The sequence below is a fragment of the Pelobates fuscus genome, chromosome 11, assembly GCF_036172605.1.
Source record: "Pelobates fuscus isolate aPelFus1 chromosome 11, aPelFus1.pri, whole genome shotgun sequence".
In the NCBI taxonomy this organism is placed as follows: domain Eukaryota; kingdom Metazoa; phylum Chordata; class Amphibia; order Anura; family Pelobatidae; genus Pelobates; species Pelobates fuscus.
In genome coordinates, this window is record NC_086327.1 from 8,546,399 (window position 1) to 8,568,289 (window position 21,891).

Genomic DNA, 21,891 nt, shown 5'->3' on the forward strand with positions numbered 1-21,891 from the left:
AGAGAAAAGTTCATTATAAACACAGCATGAGGTTTTCGTTGGACAAGCTGACACTGACATACTGAACTCACGGCAGTCGGGACATACAACACGGGTTCTAGAATGGGTTGTCCTGCGAGGATCCAGCAAGCAAAACCTCCGCACTGGACCTCCCCCTCCCCTTCTCAACCATCTTAATGTTCGGAGCTAAGGCAGAGCTATAGATCTGGGAATGAGGGTTAGTGGGTGATGAGGGCCGGATTAGCCAAAAAAGGGGGGTTGCCTGCCTGTCTGGCCACCCATTTTAGGGCACCCCGCGCTTCTGTGTGTTTGCCGATGTTGGAGCTTTTGTGTTATATATTTATCGGGGGGGCCAAGTTTTGTGGGTACACACTGGATTTTTACATCTACTTTAAAAACCACATAAAACACAGAGCTTTAACCCCTTAAGGACATGACATGTGTGACATGTCGTGATTCCCTTTTATTCCAGAAGTTTGGTCCTTAAGTGGTTAAACCTCAACTTACTATGATATAAACACAGTTTTAAACCTTAATTTAACTTGATATTAAATTACAAAACACCGATGAGATTTGATCTCCAAAACATCCTGTATCTCAGAACTGGGGGGACCACACAACCCAGTAATTACACTGAGACAACATTAGCTGTACCAGGAATTAAGGAGTTAATTTTATGGTATATTAGCCGTAATAGCAGAAAGTGCAATATTGAGGTTAAATTAAACGGATGTTGTATCAGATGGCTTGGAACCAGAATGTGTTTAATAGAATTACACACCTATTCTACCGCATGCTATGGGTCATTAATACCCCCATTATAATATCTTAATACAAGCAAACTGTCAATCAACAGCAACTTCTTTTTTCTGTTTGCGAAGGACACGCCAGAAGTACAGAAATCCTTCCTTTCTCTAAAGCAGAATTAAGTACCAAATGATGTTGCAATTAAAACTTCCCATTCTAAATTATCTCTGGCAAAGAAATAAGTAAAATCTGTGAAAGTCTAGAACACGGAGCGATTCCACTGAGCTAAAAATATTAATACGACAAGGATGTGGGATTGAGAGATTAGAGTTGCAGACGGTGGCTGGGGGATTATTTGGTGAGCGTGCGAGAGATTACTGCTCAAGGAAAAATGATTTTATCTAAATTGCTAAGAAAAAGGGAAAAAAAACAGTGTTTCTCTGATAGATACACACGCCGCTCTTACAGAATTTCTCTAGTAAATAATTCAGGAGGCGCAAATAGAAAGACATCACTTTAATCCTTGTTCGGCTACATTAATATTTCATTTTAGACATAACCGAAGTATTACAATCTTAGACGAGAGACTATATAGAACAATCCTATTCTGTAACATCCTGCGATGGTTCAATTTTACTTAACGTCGTTCTTGCTCTGCAATAAACATTGCAGAATAATCTATTATTTATCCATTGTAAGAAATGAATAGCGCAGATTATTTATATGTGTAAGTGTATTATTTAGATTTTTAATTCATTATTTATAACGCCCTAGACTGAGTATTTATATCCTGATAATTGATTCCATAGAATGGGAAATTTAAATATTTCATAGCTGTTTACTTATTTGCAATGCCAATTTACACAAAGAGGGAAAAGAAAAGTAATAATATAGTTCAGATTTTCTCATAAGCATGGTTTAGTTGCAGTTTGCGACACACTACGATAAATTCTGTAAAATAAGGTTTGAGAGAGACGACATTGTGCTTTTAGAAATGACCACAACTCTAGATGATGCCATAAAAAGGCTAAATATAAAATAAAACAGAAACTATACTAAACTCTGAATATGCTGCATTCCCCTGTGATTTGCAGCTTCTGCTGTAAACACTCCTTAGAATATAATGTGTCTTCAGATTAGAAACAGATTAGGTGGGGCTACTGTCAGTTTATCAGATAGCTCTATTAATGATGTGCCATAAATGGCACTAGAAATGTTTCATAGAAATATATATAAAGACGTTTCTAAGAGGAGATGGGCAGTTGTACAGTTTGTACAAACATACAAGGAAGCACAGGTTCCTGCTGTGACATATTTCAGTGGGGGGTGGGGCTTCAAGTTTCACTATAACCTGTGCAAGTAACATAGGTAGTTATAGTGCTTGGAGAATGGGGGCTGGGTAATTTCTACTCATGCATGCGTTACTAGCCATTAATAATAACCAGGCTTTATAATATTTACGATACAACAGTATAATTCAAATAGTAACTAAAGTCATTTATCAGTTCCCTTGAGCCTCGAAATGACGACACTTCATTAAGTATTTAAAGAATAATTTAAGTGAGATATGCCAGGCTGTTGCCTTATTACAATTATTGGCCTACTCAGGAGCATTTCGGCTCTGCATACTTTATTAAATGATAAATGCTTATGTGATAAATCGGGCTTACACACACAACAGCAATTTAAATGTTTTCTGAGTACAAATATATATATACTGCCAGTACCGTGGCTTGCGTCCAAAATCTGCAAAGTACAAAGCGGCACAAACCAGATCTAAGCGGAGGAGAGTTTTATAAATAGCCCCTTAGTATAAAACAGGAAAATATGGTATAAACATTATATATAAACATTACTCTAAAATTGCATCCTTAATTCATAGCATTTTACTTAAAAAAACAAACAAACCTCTTTTTGCATCAAGAAAATAGCACAAGGAAGGCTAGAGACCCTCTGAATGTCTCTTGTACGTAATAAACTTTGCATAAAAAACAGGAAATCCTTACTGAGACAGGAGAGGGTTTATCGCTGCAATAGGAGCTCAGCCACGGGAAAATGGGTTAATCCAATATTACCAGCAAGCACTCAGTGCTGTAATGTGGGGGCGAATGTTGAAAGACAGCATGCCAGTACGGCAGGACAGTAAAAACACGGTGGCCAATATGCCTTAACTCCGCAAAGCTTAGTTCTGATTGTTAACGTATCACCTAATCATTATATAACACGTCCTATGGAGAACACCCAAACTGATCCGTACATCGAAGGTTCTATAGGAATTAGAGGGCTACTTCGAACTCTGTATGGTCTCTATAAAGATGTCTGTATAAATTGGTTTTACACACAATGACATAAAGCGGCACAGGTGAGCTGGTTCTATTCCAGGACAGGATGGGTGGGATTGTACTGCAATTAAAGGGATATGAACCCATTTGTATACATACACTGCAACGATCTTCTGGAACAGTTGTTACATCCCTATTCGATTTTTGAGCAGCTGACGCAATGGTAGCTCTTTTTGGTAGGAATAATTGTATCACAATTGTTCAATTTCTTTTTTTTTTTTTTATTTTAGAGAAAAACTATTATACATGTTACATAGCTAAAAAGAGACATGCGTCCATCAAGTTAATCATCTCACATTTGTTTTTGCTGTTAATTCCAAAAGAAGGCAAAATCCCCATTTTAGGAAAATATAACGCCTCATGTGTTGGTAAGATTGAATATAAAATGTACAGAACGAGAGAAAACAGACTGTAAATGTGTGATATCACAGCGCAGTCTCATATATAAATAAAAGGATACAGCAGCGAAGGCTAGATAATATATAAACCCTTTGTCTATGTATGTTCCACATCGTGCAGTTAGTAAAACACACCCATCGAATTCTTCACTAGAAGTCTTTAGTAACGTCAATCTAACACGGTTTGGGAGACCCTGGATGTCATGTCGATTTCTATCATTACAAATGTGCAATGCCAACTGACTTGTCAATGGTCCCGAAAACAGCAAGAGTAAAAAGAAAGACTCCTGTTTGGTGGATATTTCATCCTAAATTGTGAATTAATATCAATAATTTAGACCAACATAATTTAGCTAAAAACTTTACTGACTTGGACAGTTTTTCCATGGTGGCTATAGAGGAGTATAAATGTAATTATCTTTGGGATGCCAGACATTACAGTGAATACCCCGCTAGTGGTCAATTTACCAGAATTTACTGTTTAGTAAATACATCCCGGTGAGAACTGATCTACAAGCAGTAGGTAGGGGTGGACATTTAACTCAGGTGTGTATTAAAGATCTCCATGTATTTGGTATCTTACCCTGTACCAGACGATCTCCCGCATCCTTCCATCTGTTTTGAAGTTACATTTTAAGGTTACTGCGTCTCCCACCACCACCGGAGGGACCGGCTCAATGGTGACGGTAAGATAACCTGGATAAAGAGAACACAGGAAGAGAGGTGCATTTAGATACAGCCAGATACTGTTAGAAACTGTTACATATAGTTAGAGCCAGTGCAGTCAGATACAAATATTATTAGAGCCAGTGCAGTCAGATACAAATATTATTAGAGCCAGTGCAGACAGATACAGATATTATTAGAGCCAGTGCAGTCAGATACAGATACAGTTATTATTATTATTATTATTATTATTATTATTATTATTACAGCCAGTGCAGTCAGATACAGTTATTAGAGCCAGTGCAGTCAGATACAGTTACTATTATTATTATTATTAGAGCCAGTGCAGTCAGATACAATTATAAGCTATAAAACAGATGCATTCTGTTTAAAGGAACGCTCTGGACATCATAACAACTTGATTGGAATGAAGTTCACAGGCGCCAGCTTATCTGTAAAAACTTTAACAAATACTTTTAGCCCAAAGTGTTGAATCCAGAGCTGAATATCTTGGCCCCTCTTGTTACACTTTTGTCTGACAAACCCAGGACAGTCGTGCAATGCTCTAAGCCAATCAGTAACTTCTCATTCTTAAAACGTTGCGAGAACATTTACTAATTTGCAGAGCAGCAATGTTCATACGCCTTCAGTGTAAAAGATATTGGCGTTTTTTAATTCCCAATTCCCCAACCTCTCTACTGTCAGTAAGCAAGTCTGCTGCCACTGATCAAACAGTTAGACAGACTAACTGTTAATCAAAACCTCAATTTCCTTTACATAGTTACATAGCTGAAAAAGAGACTTGCGTCAATCAAGTTCAGCCTTCCTCACATATGCTTTTGCTGTTGATGCAAAAGGCAAAAAACCCAGTCTGAAGCGCTTCCAATTTTGTAACAAACTAGGAAAAAATTCCTTCTTGACCCCAAAATAGCAGTCAGATGTCTCCTTGGATCAAGCAGCTATTACCCCACTAATTAGAAATGATATCCCTGTATGTTATGTTTTTGGAAGTATTTATCCAATTGCAGTTTAAACATCTGTATGGACTAAACCCACCTCTTCAGGCAGAGAATTCCATATCCTTATTGCTCTTACTGTAAAAAAAAACTTTTCTTTGCCTTAGATAAAATCTCCTTTCTTCAAGCCTAAATGTGTGACCTCGTGTCCTATGTCTAGCCCTGTTTATGAATAGATTTCCAGATAATGGTTTGTACTGGCCCCGAATATATTTGTATAATGTTATCATATCCCCTCTGAGGCGCCGTTTTTCCAAACTAAAGAGATTTACATTTTTTAACCTTTCTTCATAACTAAAATGCTCCATTCCTTTTATTAATTTTGTAGCTCGTCTCCGCACTTTTTCTAGTGCCATGATATCCTTCTTTAGAACAGGTGCCTAAAATTCCACAGCATATTCAAGGTGTGGTTTTTACCAGCAATTTATAAAGAGGCAAAATTATATTTTCATCCCGAGAATGTATGCCCCTATTTATACATGACAAAACCTTACTGGCCTTAGCAACTGCAGATTGACATCGCATATTGCTGCCTAATTTGTTGTCTATAACAATTCCCATATCCTTCTCGTGTGTGGTTATCCATAATTCACTACCATTTAGGGTGTAAGTTGCTTGTGCATTCTTGACCCCAAAGTGCATAACTTTGCATTTCTCTACGTTAAATTTCATCTGCCATTTTAGTGCCCAGTCCCCCAATCTATCCAAATCCCTCTGCAGCAAAGCAATATCCTGCTCACATTTTATTACTTTACAAAGTTTTGTGTCATCTGCAAACACTGATACATGGCTTTCAATGTCTGTTTCAAGATCATTTTATAAATATGTTAAAAAGAAGCGATCCCAAAACAGAACCCTGAACAATACCATTTACTACTTTTGTCGAGCTTGAAAATGTACCATTAATGACAACTCGTTGTACTCTATCCTTAAGCCAATGTTCTACCCAAGAACAAGAATATTCATCTAGACCAATTTCTTTTAGTTTGAAGACTAACCTATTGTGAGGAACCGTACCACATGCCTTGGCAAAATCCAAGTAGATCACATCCACTGCAACACCCTGATCTATATTTCTACTTCTTCGTAGAATGCAATTAGGTTAGTTTGACATGACCTATGTTCAATAAAACCATGCTGATTATTGCTAATAACACAGTTCTTCCCAATGAATTCCTGAATATTATCCCTTAATAGCCGTTCAAATAATTTTCCCAGTCACAGAAGTTAAGCTCACAGGTCTATAATTTCCAGGCAAGGATTTTGAACCCTTTTTAAACTAAAGGGATATGGACATTACAATGTAACCGCTGTCTGTAGAATACTCAGGGAACACAGCCAATCACACTGGAGGGGGGCATTAACCAAACCCCCCAATATCTTTTACACTAAAGGAATACGGACATTACACTCTAACCACTGTCTGTAGAATACTCATGGAACACAGCAGCTCACACTGGGGGGGAGTGGGGCAATTAACTAAAACCCAGACAGGCTAACTGTTAATCAAAACCTCAATTTATTTTATACTAAAGGGATATGGACATTACAACTAAACTGCTGTGTAGAATACTCGGGAGCCCATCGTCTCACACTAAAGGGGGCAATTAACCAAAACCCCAATATCTTTTACACTAAAGGGATATGGACATTACAATCTAACTGCTGTCTGTAGAATACTCAGGGAACGCAGCAGCTCACACTGGAGGGGGCAATTAACCAAAAACCCCCAATATCTTTTACACTAAAGGGATATGGACATTACAATGTAACTGCTGTCTGTAGAATACTCAGGGAACACAGCAGCTCACACAGGAGGGGGGCAATTAACAAAAAAAAAAACAATATCTTTTACACTAAAGGGATACGGACATTACAATGTAACTGCTGTCTGTAGAATACTCAGGGAACGCAGCACCTCACACTGGAGGGGGCAATTAACCAAACCCCCAATATCTTTTACACTAAAGGGAAACGGACATTACAATGTAACTGCTGTCTGTAGAATACTCAGGGAACACAGCAGCTCACACTGGAGGGGGCAATTAACCAAACCCCCAATATCTTTTACACTAAAGGGATACGGACATTACAATGTAACTGCTGTCTGTAGAATACTTAGGGAACACAGCAGCTCACACTGGAGGGGGCAATTAACCAAACCCCCCAATATATTTTACACTAACGGGATACGGACATTACAATGCAACTGCTGTCTGTAGAATACTCAGGGAACACAGCAGCTCACACTGGAGGGGGGAATTAACCAAACCCCCCAATATCTTTTACACTAAAGGGATACGGACATTACAATGTAACTGCTGTCTGTAGAATACTCAGGGAATGCAGCAGCTCACACTGGAGGGGGGCAATTAACCAAAAACCACCAATATCTTTACACTAAAGGGATATGGACAGTACAATGTAACTGCTGTCTGTAGAATACTCAGGGAACACAGCAGCTCACACCGGAGGGGGCAATTAACCAAAAAAACACAATATCTTTTACACTAAAGGGATACGGACATTACAATGTAACTGCTGTCTGTAGAATACTCGGGGAATACCATAGCTCACACTGGAGGGGGACAATTAACAAAATGCACAGGTTTATTTATTTAGTAAACTGAACTGCAGTGAGTAGAAAGCTTAATTACAAGATTTATGCAACAATAAATAATTTAGACAAATTCTTTAATTCCGCAACAGTCACTTATCCTGACTTTTGGAATTCTGTTTTTAATTTACTACAATTCAGCGTTTAGTTAATAAGCGTCATGCAGGGTTATTTAGATGAACATATGGGCAAAAGAAAACCTTGAACTTGAAAAGTAGTATAATTAATGTCTGCACTTAATAACAATAATAAAAAAAAAGCTCTAATTATTGATTGGTGTTCTTCCTTAGAAGATGTAGATAATGGGCGAAGACGTGCTCAACTTTTTTGGACAGTTTATTGCAGTGTTGCAAGTTGAAAGTTACCAAGAGGAGCAAACATATAAGTGTGAAATTTGCCTTTTTTTCTTAATTACTGAAAAATCTTAGAAATTCCATGAAGGCTCGAAAGCAGAAATATTGACAAAAGTTTAAGGATTATTGTTGCAAACAGAGATATTTGTACATATCGCCAAATGTGTCCTATTCTGCGTTCCTGGAGCGGCGCTAACTGTTCCGAATCATTCATCTCGTATCCCGGAGAATGGATGGTATAGTTTGTGTTTGGATTTGACCACTATTGGCTTGCATGACTGATCAGATTTAAACGTCCGGTGTTCTCGTTCATGAAATTTGCTTTATCAGGATTTTAGGTATTTTAAGCTCGCTTTGAAACCATTTCTTGTAACTGCAGATTCTGCTGCCCAACTAGTTTGCACACCTTCCCTGCTGACAGTGCAGGTACTCATCGAGTCCCGACGTGCGCGGATTCAGTGGATGGTTTCAATCACTGAAACAAAGTAATTATATGTGAAGTGGGCCCCCAACACTTCACTAAGCACCCCTTGAGGAAGCCCATCGCAATCTTTACACCTGCCAAAACCAGAGACCTGTCTGACTCAGCAGATCCCTAATCTGGCGGCTCGGCTAAAAATGTATCAGGGAATTGCAAACATGCCTGGAGGATCTTGATGGCTCTGAAACCACCGCTTATTTGGGGAAAGTGAAAGGGTTAATTAAAGAAGGCACTCTACCCATCATGAACATTAAAAAAACCTTCATTCTTCACAAACAAGATTAATTTGCTCTCAGCGCACGCAAACCGCAGGTCATATGCAAATCAGTTTCGTAAATGTACATCCAAAGAGACAAAGGGATGTATGAAGCGTCGTAACCCTGTTGTGTCTTAGTTCTCAATCTGAAAGGCGAAGGCGCAGACAAGCACGGAATTCTAATCGAGGGAGTGTATTTAGTGTATACGAACTCCGATATCTCAGCAAACTCAAACACTGAATGTTTGATTTTGCAGCAAAAACATAAATATTTAATTTTTGTTTTAGAAAAAGACTGGAGGCTTTATCAGGCAAAGTGAGTTATATCCAATACAATATATACATATAATAATATCTAACTTACAATAATGATAGACATGGTAATTTATTAATTAATATGTATATTTACATCGAAAACACCTATAAACATCTGCAAGGGCCGCTACCATGAATGTTGAAAAAAGGAATTTCTCTTGCATTGCGCAAGTTGTTCTTCTTCGGCTCCCACAGACTCGTCCATAGACCTCTGTGTTGTACCGCTGCTATGTTTACCTGACGCAACTTCTGGCAGGAGCTGAAGCAAGAACATGGAGTTGTCATGTAAGAAAGTATATTTACCTTTGGCGCAACCACTGGTCCGCCATAAAGAAACCATGGGGACATTTGGGGGACATTGCAAAAAAACAAAAGGGGGGACAACTTTAAAAGCTGATATATCTGGGATCTTACTTCATGCTTTGAGCTTCAGAACTTCTCAAAAATGTTCAGCGACGCTGAGATCAGCCACCATTACAGGCCATGAGACGCGTAATAAAACCTGCTCAATTTGAAAGCTTCTAAAAAGTAGACAAGTGAATCCTACTGGATCATTCTGGCACGCATGCAGGAGATGTGGAGTCACCACTGGCTGTACGCGTCTCAGCCAGAGTCAGACTGGCACATGCCATCGCATTACTCATGCGAAAAATAAATACGAAAACGAATGCCTCTGGAAGGGTAACAGATGATCCTCATTAGAAGATAAAAACAAGGCTACAAATATTGTAATAATGTACATAAATAATAAACCAGTACAGAACAAGAATTCTTTTCCCATTCTTCTTTTTAGCACATTTAGAATTTCTCATATTTTTGTGAATGTGTCTTCAAATCCCCCAGAGGGAAGCATTGAATCATGGCTTTTCTTATGGGGAAGACCTAATCCGTGTGCAAGGCAAAAGGATTGTAAAAATAGCCTTTAACCCTTTATTGGACAGAGGGTGAGTGGGGGGAAGAGGGAGGCAGGGGAACGATTTAGTGTTCGGAATACAGCTTTGATCACGAATCCGTAGCCTTTCATACCATCCATTAAATAAAACATATTCATGTATCACAATGTGTTATATACATTGTGTAATACAGAGAAATTAATGGCCCATACGCTTACAGTCACATCTAGCGCCAATCTTGACCTTCCCAAACGGGTCATTATTTAATGGATATTGTCTAATCCCGCAGGTGACAGGCTGTGGACCCACAATAACTTTCTATGAGCGGCTAAATTACTGTACAGCTTCCTAATAGTTTTCCTGACCCGAGGTAGGGGCATATTCTGGGATTAATGGCTGTGTCTGGGCCCTCTTGCAGTCATTAATTCTAGCCGGGATGCTTAATAGCCTTGCTTGTCTTTCAGAGCCTGCCTCTTATCTGCTTTTCGTCTTTGCTCCCCTCTTGGAGAGCATTAGAGGAGACTCGCTTATTTGGGCCATAAAGTAGGCGCATTGATAGAATCTGAAGGCTTCGTCCAGAATCCCCGATAGCATCTCGCCTTGTCTGTGACTCATATTTCTCTCTCTCTGGCTGTGTGCTGGCCTCGTGCTGTGTATACAGAGCAGGGTACACATGCGCACAGCGGCCTGGCACGCTCTCAACCCTTTGCAGGCCAGCAAAGCGAGCAATGCATTGATCTGGAATGTGTAAAAAATAAAGACCCGGTCAAGATGGAGAGGGACCGGAAACAGTGAAGAAGAAAACAAAACCCAAATAAGGAAGTCTCATGTTCTAACACTGAGAGAGACTACAGGCACCAACACAACATTTAGACCTTTCTAAAACTGCAGGTCTAAATAATTACCTGTATTTTTTTTGCTTCTTTAATTTTGTAGAGTTTTATGAACAGAAAAATAAATACGTATTTTGCAGCTTCCTGCATTTTATGTCCATTTTATTAGACTACCGTCTTGCGAATTACTGGGTATGAGATATCACGGTTCCCTTCTAACCTGCCTTGCTTCTCCAGTTATACGGTGTCAGTAGGAATCACCACAAATGTTTCTGGGAGTTGTAGTTCAGCTAACTCCTTTCATAAACAAAACGTTAACTTCACATTCCATAAACACAAAGCCCTGTTATGCATACATTTCTGGCATGCAATCAGCACTATACAAGTCCAGTAGAAAGCTATTGGAGCATCCTGATTGGCTGATATAAATTCATTACGTGATTATACCAAACATAAATACCTTTTTTTTTTTTTTTAAACATTTTTGAAGTTTTTAAAGAGGAAGTGCCTCTAGTGGCAGCATGTCCTAGGACAAATGCAAACATTGGCATTTCTCACAACATTTGACATTGTCTAAGTAAAGGTACAGCATCTGTGCACCACAACCAGCACACTAAAGGACCACTCCTTGCACCATAACCACTACAGACAACTTACCCTTAAACTATTCTCAGCCTTAACCTATTGATATGGTCACAGTTCGATAGAGCTCCATGAGCATTGGTACAATATGTGCTATTTGTCATCCCAAACCCAAGTAATGTTCGCTCCTTTTCTTCCCACAAACTTGATACCAATGGGAGATTGGAGGAAAGTAATCATGCCTAATTCTGCAGTTGCACCAATATTCTGCAACCCCGTGGACAATGCCTTACCACCATTGGGAGACTTAGCCCATGCAGATTTGCACCCAGTGAGCCCTCTTATCTTCCCGACCAGACATCCATACTCACCAAGCTGGCTCCCCAACCGTCCCTGGCAGGTATGAAGGTTCATATGGCATTGAAAGTCACAAAACATCTCATCCCTATACAAGAATGCCTGGCAGACTTAATGTCGTGCACACATGACATTAAAGCGAAAATGGATGAAGTAGCGACAGTGATCAACACTCATGATCCTGGTACAGCAGACCTCTGTGAACAACTATGAATGCTTGAATACATTTGGTTAGACCTCAGCTATAGCTCCCGCCATGATAACATTAGAATCAAGAGGCTCCTTGAAACAATTACAGCTGCTGTGCAGCCCTTTGAGAGATCTTTCAAGCCCTATTCCCAGATGAATTGGTGGTGGAACTTCTATTGGAACGGCACACAGGGCCCTTCACCCTCCAGAAGCTACTTGGACACAGTTCTAGGATGTTTTAGTGCAAATGCACTACTTCAACCCTAAAGAAGTCCTTATGCAAGTCTCAAGAGACTCTCCTCCCCAGGTTGATGGTAACGTGGTCTAATTCTACCAGGATTTAGCTTCCAATAATCTCTGTAAGAGATGGGAACTCTGCCGGCTAACTCAAGCCCTCTCACATCGGGTCTTCGCTATAAACTCACAGTTCACAAAGACAGTAAATGTTATACTTTAAACAGACCCTCCAAAGTAGAGGACTGTGCAGCGAAACTGGGACTACTGCAGATTCATCTGGATTATTTTCAGAATTCACACAAACCATAATCTCCTCTTTGTGCTACCAAGCTGCACCTGGACAGCAAATAACGCCCAGACACCACGCTAAAAGTGTCTTACAAACATGCTCCCAAGTCAACCACTTCTACCACTGCGCCGGGAGCCAGGTGACCTATCAACACAACCTTGCTTTTTGCGGATGGCAATCTATGTATTGCATCTGATTGGTCAGACATTTGGGACATTTTGAAGTCTCTTACTTCCTGCGTTACCCATAAAGAACAAGCCTACAAAATTGTATTTGTTTGGTATATGACTCCCCTCAGAATAGCAAAAATGCACCTCCTCTCCGGTGATACTCATACTGGGATAGATGTGGAGAGGTGGGCTCCTCCCTCCACTGTTGGTGGACCAGTAAATAAATGGAAAATGTGGAATTTATATCCCAGTATCCTCAGTCAGGTCCGTAATGCCCTTTGCAGTCAGTTCCAGACTCCAGACACAGGGTTCACATAGCTCCTGGACAATACTGCCCACACATGCCAGCTCTGCAAGCCTTGGGACACTAATAGAACCTGACACTGATTGGCTATCAATAGCACAGCTATGCAGAGTCTCCAAATAGGCCTAGAAAGAATGCTCCAGGCACAAATGAGGGCTGTATAAACCGGCAGTATAGTCTCGCATCATTAACGTTTCCAGAACCGGTCCAACTAATGGCCACCAACCTATGGAACTGAAAGGGTTCAGAGCAGTGGCCTGCAGCATGGGATCAATGTACCCCCATGTGCATTAACATATTGTATCCACCCCAGGGAAATGTCCGTTCCTTACTGAGGGTTGGTTGGTGCATCTGTTATAACCTAATCTTACTCTGTCGAGACATTTCTTTAAATACAAATAGGTAAGATTTTATCAGCAATCAGTGTCATTAATTGGGGTGATTTCAATGCTACATCTCTGTAAGGATCAGCTTTCACCACTTTTGCATTGCCCAGACTAGCCAACTTCTCCCTGCCTGTCTCAGTACTCCCCTCCTGGCACAGTTTTCCCTTCCTGACCCATTTTTCACCTGCTGACCCAGTTTTCTTCTCCTGGTCCACTCCCCCCTGCCTGTCTCAGTACTCCCCTCCTGGCACAGTTTCTCCTCCTTGATTAGTTCCCCTCCTAGTCCAGTTCTCTCCTCCTGACCAACTTTCCCTTGCCTGTCTCAGTACTCCACTCCTGACCCACTTCACCCTCCTGACCCAGTTTCACTGTCCTGGCCCAGTTCTGCCCTCCTGGCCCAGTTTTACCCTTTCTGACCCAGTTTTACCCTTTCTGACCCAGTTTTGCCCTTTCCGACCCAGTTTTGCCCTTTCCGACCCAGTTTTACCCTTTCCGACCCAGTTTTACCCTTTCCGACCCAGTTTCACCCTCCTGGCGCAGTTTTACCCTTTCCGACCCAGTTTTACCCTCCTGACCCAGTTTTACCCTCCTGACCCAGTTTTACCCTCCTGGCCTAGTTTTACCCTCCTGGGCCAGTTTTGCCCTCCTGGGCCAGTTTTACCCTTCTGACCCAGTTTTACCCTCCTAGCTTAGTTTCCCCTGCTCCTGAGAGGGCAATGCCAGTCCCCATTTCCAAGCCAGCCATGTTTATTACTCGTTGCTCCACAGGGGACGATGAAAGGTGGCCTTACCAGGTATCTGCATTTGGAAAGATGCCATTAGTTTAACCATTTGAGCACCAGGTGGTCACTGCTGATCTCCTTGTGACACTGTAATGGTTGTTCTGAGTCTGTGCAGTTTGGCTTGTCTTAAACAACCTGCCGTTAACCTCACAGAGTCCACAGATGTCTGCCTGGCTTTTAATTCCTCTCCCTCCCCCTGGCCGACATTACTTCAGCCATGGAGAGTCCAAGAGAGCAGCTGACCGGCTCTGAATTACACTCTTGACAGGGACAGGCGTTCGGGGTCACCCATAGCACCTCTGCCATGCTTTCCCTGGCACTTAATGCACTAATGGAATTATTCGACTTCCTCTGCTGACCTTGGAGAGTGAGGGCCAGGCGCTTGATGCAATCAAAACACGCTCTGTGCTTCCAAGTCGCACATTTCCCGCCACCGATATTAGTATGCGGAGAGAGACACAGCTCCCTTCACAGGGAAAAGAGACTGCCTGAGAGGTGTCATTTTTCAACGGCTGACACAACCCCCTCTCTCTTCCCACCAACGCCAGATATTTATCGAAGGAAGGAATATCTACATATATATAGATTTTAGGTGATGGGCGCAGGGCTTGCTCGATCCCCAGAGAGGAAATAGATCTTATTTGCCAGTTTGCTTGGAGGAGAGATTTGTGAGACGGAGAGTTTACGGCCTGTCATATGACAGCAATGCTAACTAGAGAGAGTGTGACTGCTGGCAGAAAGACACGTAGGGAGGGGGCTACATGTAAAGAGTCAGCAACTCCCAGCATCCGCAGGCTATGTCTATGTCCAAGTCTAGCTCACACGCAGAGAGAGAAATCTGTCTGCAGACTATAAGTCCCAGCATCGTCAGTCTATATGTAGGCTCAATCTCCCTGTCTAACTCCCAGCATCCTCAGGCTCTGTGTACTCACTGCATCTTTCCTGTTAGACTCACGCATGGAGACTACAGCCACTATACTGCGTCTCATAGAAACTCACATGCGGGGAATAAAAAGCCTTTGTGTGGACTGTGACTCCCAGCAATCTCAGGTTCTCCTTGTAGTGTTTCCAACGTATTCACATGCAGGGTAAGAGCATACTCTGTGCATACCATGACTCCCAGCAATCTCGGCTTGTGTGTAGATATTGCAGCTCATTCTGTATGCAGACTGCAACTCCTAGCAATCTTAGGCTTTGTGCAATTCCTCTTTCTGACACAGATAGAGGAAACGGATAAACTATGGAAGTTCAGCTGCTGTAGAATAACTCCTAAAATGCTCAGCTGACCAGTTATACTCAGATGAAGCTATGATGGGGGGCATTACCAATAATGATCTCAGCCCTTGCTTATAGTAAAGACTCATCAAAGCTTTATCATGCTTTGTATATTTCTGAGCACTGATGAGAATGATGGGAGTTGTAATCCAAGAGCAGTGGTAGCCAATCCTTGCTGCACATTTTCCTGGGTATTAATGAATTATCAGTCACGTGAGCCATCATGTCTAATATTTTCAGAGCACAGATTAAGGAGGATCAGTGACTCCTTCGAGATCACAGTCACCAAATGTCACAGCGGGCAGCCGCTACGTGATGCATCTTCCAGGACAGGGAATAATCCCGGTGATAATTAGTTTAGCACTCAATCCCTGAATTACTTTCACTGAGACCAGCTTCACCAACTTTAGTTACAACCTTTTGGGGCAAATTAATGTATTTTTTTAGTAAAAGCAAAGGTATTAGTGAAATTATATTATATATATATATATATATGTGTGTGTGTTTGTGTGTGTGCACAGTTGTAATCATATGTATTCAACCCCATTAAAAATCAGGGTTATTGTCCAAATGTACAGACTGTCAGCTATTTGCGATAAACAAAACAAACAAACAAAAGCAATTGAAATAGCTCAAAACAACAAATGCTTCAAGTGGTTTCCATAAAGTCTACTGAAAATGCAACTCATACTGACTTCTTCAGTCTCAAAATTATTCAACCCCATTAAAACAATCACTCACAGCAGCACAAATATGCAATACATGTGTTGTCTCAAGCACACCTGATGCAGCTAATCAAGGGCTTCATTTGTTGCACAAGGTGTGCTTGAGCTGGATCACTTGACAAACCTGAACTGGCTAGGGGTTTGTTGAGTGTCCTGTTTAACTGCATGTTAGCAATATGGCAAAAAGTCAAAAATATGGGCCACAAAGTTAGCAGAAGAGATCACCCCTCACATACAAGGAACAGGATAGAAAAGGATAGCAATGGATGGGGCAGCAAATGGAAGCTATCAATGGGGGTAACCAGATTTCTGGAAAGGCAGGTCGTGAAAAACCCTGCAGCAAGACTTGGTGTCAACAGGCACTGAGGTTTCAGTGAGCACAGTAAGGGTTTCCTTAACGCAGAAGGTTTCCATGCCAGATCGCCAAGCTACTGACCCAAAAGCACTAGAAAAGTCGGCTCCAATAATCTCAAAATCATATTAATAAGCTGCAGAAATTTTGGGAACGATGAAACAAAACTGGGAATTTTCAGCCCAATGGATCAGCGGTATGTCTGGAGGAAGAAGGATGAAGCATACACTGAAAAGAACACTATGCCTACAGTTAACCATGGTGGTGGCTCGGTGATGCTCTGGGGCTGCTTTGCATTCGCTGGAACTGGAAACCTGAAGCGTGTGGAAGGCAAGATGGATTCATGGAAAATCTCTGGTGGGATTTGAAGGCGGTTGCACCAGGCAAAGCCAGGAATATTACTGAACTGGAGGTCATTGCTCATGAGCAATGGGCTAAGATTCCTCAGGAACGCTGCCAGAAGCTGCTGTCTGGCTTTGCATCTCGTTTGCCGCGGGTCATAACAGCCAAACGGTGCTCTACTAAGTACTAAAGATGCTTGCCATGAGGGTGTTGAATAGTTTTGAGACTGGAGACGTCACTATAAGTTGCATTTTTAGTTGAGTTTGGGGAAACCACTTGAAGCATTCGTTGTGCTGAGCTATTTCAATTGCTTTTGTTTGATTTGTTCATTGCAAACAGCTGAACGTCTGAAAATTGTGACAATAAACCTGATTTTCAATGTGGATTGAATAATTTTGACTAGAATTGTGTATATAACAGAATGCATAGCTGGGATGAGTGCTCCAGGTGAGTGACTGATGGTGAGCGCTCCAGGTGAGCGGCTGATAATGAGCACTGCAGGTGAGTGGCTGCTGGTGAGCACTGCAGGTGAGTGACTGATGGTGAGCACTGCAGGTGAGTGGCTGCTGGTGAGTGGCTCCTGATTAGTGTGTCAGGTGAGTGGCTGCTGATTAGCGCTCCAGGTGAGTGGCTCCTGCTGAGTGGCTGCTGATTAGCGCTCCAGGTGAGTGGCTCCTGCTGAGTGGCTGCTGATGAGCGCTCCAGGTGAGTGGCTCCTGATGAGTGCTCTAGGTGAGCGGCTGCTGAGTGCTCTAGGTGAGTGGCTGTTGAGTGCTCTAGGTGAGTGGCTGTTGAGTGCTCTAGGTGAGTGGCTGTTGATGAGTGCTCTAGGTGAGTGGCTGCTGATGAGTGCTCTAGGTGAGTGGCTGTTGATGAGTGCTCTAGGTGAGTGGCTGTTGATGAGTGCTCTAGGTGAGTGGCTGTTGATGAGTGCTCTAGGTGAGTGGCTGTTGATGAGTGCTCTAGGTGAGTGGCTGTTGATGAGTGCTCTAGGTGAGTGGCTGTTGATGAGTGCTCTAGGTGAGTGGCTGTTGAGTGCTCTAGGTGAGTGGCTGTTGAGTGCTCTAGGTCAGTGGCTGTTGAGTGCTCTAGGTGAGTGGCTGTTGATGAGTGCTCTAGGTGAGTGGCTGTTGATGAGTGCTCTAGGTGAGTGGCTGTTGATGAGTGCTCTAGGTGAGTGGCTGTTGATGAGTGCTCTAGGTGAGTGGCTGTTGATGAGTGCTCCAGGTGAGGGGCTGCTGATGAGTGCTCCAGGTGAGGGGCTGATTACTCTGCCTTACTCAGACTTAAAGGACCACTCTAGGCACCCAGACCACTTCAGCTTAATGAAGTGGTCTGGGTGCCAGGTCCCTCTAGGATTAACCCTTTTTATTATAAACATAGCAGTTTCAAAGAAACTGCTATGTTTATAAATGGGTTAATCCAGCCTCCAAATCCTCTAGTGACTGTCTCACTGACAGCCGCTAGAGGCGCTTGCGAATGCTTTCCTATGAGACCGGCTGAATGCGCGCGCAGCTCTTGCCGCGCATTCAGCCGAAAAGGAGGAGAGGAGGAGGATCGGAGGAGGAGAGCTCCCCGCACGGCGCTGGAGAAAGGTAAGTTTAACCCCTTCCTCACACCAGAGCCCGGCGGGAGGGGGTCCCTGAGGGTGGGGGCACCCTCAGGGCACTATAGTGCCAGGAAAACGAGTGTTTTCCTGGCACTATAGTGGTCCTTTAACTGATAAATGGCCTTAAAACTAAAGAGCATGTTTAGCTCAAGGCATTTCTACATCCCTTCTAGTAAATTAAGTTCTGTAATTGGTCCTGAATCAGGATGTAAAATTGGGTCTCTGTACTATATTAGTGCACCCTCCATAGCTGGAACTGACTCACCATAATCCTTCAGACCGCAGGCAACCTCACAGATTGGGTCCTGCCTTCATCGATGCAACGGAGGTCCCTTTGGGAAAAGTCTAATGAAGGTGTTTTGCAGAACGTATTTTGTAATATGCTGTACGATGTAACAGTTGATTAATGGGTCACTAAGCCAATCTTGCAATTGAAGAATGGGTTTCTAAGCTAATGCCACATGCGTAACTTAACTCACTTACAATAAAAGGTTAAGAAGCGCTATTGTAGGAGAACGTTCAAGGACCTCCATAGAATAAGACAACATCGCCCAGGCTGTGAGTGAGTTCCACCATCACTGCCAGAGACATAAAAGGGTTTTATTAGTTACTTCTCTAGAGAGAGATAGACTTTATTTGGTCTAAATGTGGTTTATTTACCTCGGTGAACACACAGTTGAAGTTGCAAATTACTGAAAGACTGGAGAAAGATTTTGTTGTTTCTGGAAACTATCCTAAACAGAATAAAACTCAAATCCCAGATCAGAATTTAGACACATTTTACGGTCTGCTACTATGTAGCATGTCTTCAATTGAATGCCTTTTACAGGACAATGATCGGCATAGACCTGGACTTCATACCAATTCTGCAGATTTAAAAGGAGAAAAAAACACATACTTTGACTGCAGGAAATGTGAGCCATTTAAACTCCATCAACGAGGCCCCTGTGTTAGAGAATGCGGCCTAATCAAAACTTTTATTCAAAATTTTACATAAGGGAAAAGAAATCTATGTCGGTAAGAAAGTGCTTATCTGACCTGCGAGAAGATTAATCTTATATAAAGAAATAGTATTGTCTAAGGATCTATATTTAGGACAATTATCTCCAGTAATTAATTAGGCTAGGACATGATAAAACATCATTTTATTTAGAAGCCGTCTAACTGACCTAACAATATACAATCCATTTCCAAGAGTCTTCAATCAAACGGGACTGGCCCAGTTTTGGGTCTTTGTTCTGCTATCCCGGACGAGCTATTTCAGTGATATATTGGTGAACACATTTAGGAGAATGCCAATATTCCATAATTAAACACTAACTCCAGGTACCAAATGACGCCATAAAAAGAATTGTTTACGCAACAGTGGTCGTTGCCAAATCAGCTACTGCCATTTCTATATGCAAGTTGGTTGCAAGCATTCAAACAGGATCGTTGACCACCCTGTGTTGGACTACAAGTCCTATAATCCTTAGCCAGTGAATGATATTTCAACAACGGCGGCATCAGAGTTCCCTGATTTCTTTGCCTGTTTGAGAATGAGATCCCCGAGGAAGGTGGACGATGGACTCTTATTGTGCCAAGTGTAAACAGGAACTATGTCTCCAGGGTTAATTGAGGTGTGTGCGAGATTGACAGAAGATAATTAGAATGCCTGGTGTTTATGGCACTGTTCATACAGGAAGCAATTTGCAATTATATCTCATAGGAAAGAGAACTGTAATGGGCTCTAAGGGGAGAAGGAAACACTCCAAAATATACAAAGTATATAAAGACCGCAGTATGTAGGACAGAGCCATGCACCAAAATGACCCAAATGATCAGGAAACTACAGAAATCAATCAATCTGAAGCTGTAAGAATGAAGGAGAAATTTATTTGTTGCTGAATCAATTATTAGTCAGTTACAGATCTCAAGAAAGGCAGATTTTCTGGGTGCATGGCTCGATTCTAAGTGTTCATGGCTCGATTCTCAGAGCACAAGACTGGATTCTTAGAAACACAAGTAGATTACATAGCCAGATTCTCAGAATACACAGCCGGATTCTCAGGGTCCAGAAACTCAAGTTGTTTATTGTTTGCTGTGCTAATGTAATATTCCAGGTTAACTCCCAGATCCTACAGCAAACACCCCAGCTCCTCTGTATGTTGTTCCCAACATATTTCCTGTCCTATGATCACTCCATGATAGCTGAATAGCTGGGGCTCTCTATGCCAATCCCTCGTACTATCCTGATGCCTTTTGCATTTGGTACGGCATCTTGGAAGACAGGCAGGGACAGTGAGGTCCACGGAGACAGATCCCATGCTCGCTGTAGTAATGTAAAATAAATATTTTAGCCGTGTTAAGTGTTGCAATGTATAATTCAATTTGGCAGCACACTCATGAATTTGACACTTCAAAACGACTTTGGTCCTTTTTTTACACACGGCGAATTATTGCCGTACTAATTAATAATCCGGCCGCTCGAAGGACAAATGGATGCAAATCCAAACTCATTAATATTTAATTGGGAATGAAAGACTTGGCTCTTTCATGCACATAAACATTCCTGTAACGAGAGGCCTCTCCAGACGAGAAATATCCCCTCCAGTAAATAAGGGTAACGCTATCTAGCCGTGAAGGGGTCTATAAATAGGAAGTAGTTGATTAAGCTCCATGTTTCACGGAATAATTCCTGAAGGCATTAGTCTCGCCGCCGCGCTGTAAACGCTCAGTCTGGTCATTCCTGACTTTACTACTTCATTGAGCATCACACACGAAAAATTCAAATGATTCGTGAAAAGGTGTTTCTGTACGAAAATTACGAAAAGGTGTTTCTGTACGAAATTACTTTAAGCAACTTCGCCACCCCCAAACATGAGAACTAAAGATGGCGGCATCCATGGAAGATAGCATCAACTAACTCAGTGTATCCACCTCTGCTGCCCCCCGGCCACCGCATCCCAAGCAGCGATGTCCCCATCAGGGGTCTCCAAAAAAACATACAAAGACCCCAGAAGCTGAAAGAGACATTTTCAATTGCAGCACAATTAGGGACTAATTCACTGCACTGCAAAGTGTGGTAACATAGGAGATTTCTTACGACAATAAACCAAAACAGCAGATTTTCAACAAAAACGTCTCTTTGTTATTTCACGTAAACCTTTCCATCTGGCTCTAGTCATTACAAATCTGTGTGTAGTGAAAACAACTGCTAAAAAATACAACAAACCCATTACAATAGAAGGACGTTTTAAAACTGAGATTTATTACAACCTGATAGATAACCATAAATGTTCATTCACTCAAGTGAGAATTCAAACTGAATTTCAAATTTAAGGCCAGAGTAGCCAGGCTGGATGCATAGCTGAATTAGAAAATGTTTCGAGTTTG

At 41.8% G+C, this 21,891-nt stretch overlaps 1 protein-coding gene across 1 annotated transcript in view; it reads right to left on the reverse strand.

Annotated features, from left to right (window-relative positions):
• The window catches only part of IGSF21 (immunoglobin superfamily member 21), a 404,960-nt gene that overhangs the window by 314,477 nt on the left and 68,592 nt on the right, over nt 1-21,891 (reverse strand). The window contains exon 2 of the mRNA XM_063436808.1: nt 4,071-4,183. Coding sequence (XP_063292878.1) covers nt 4,071-4,183 — 113 coding nt within the window. The remainder of the gene's footprint in view (nt 1-4,070; nt 4,184-21,891) is intronic.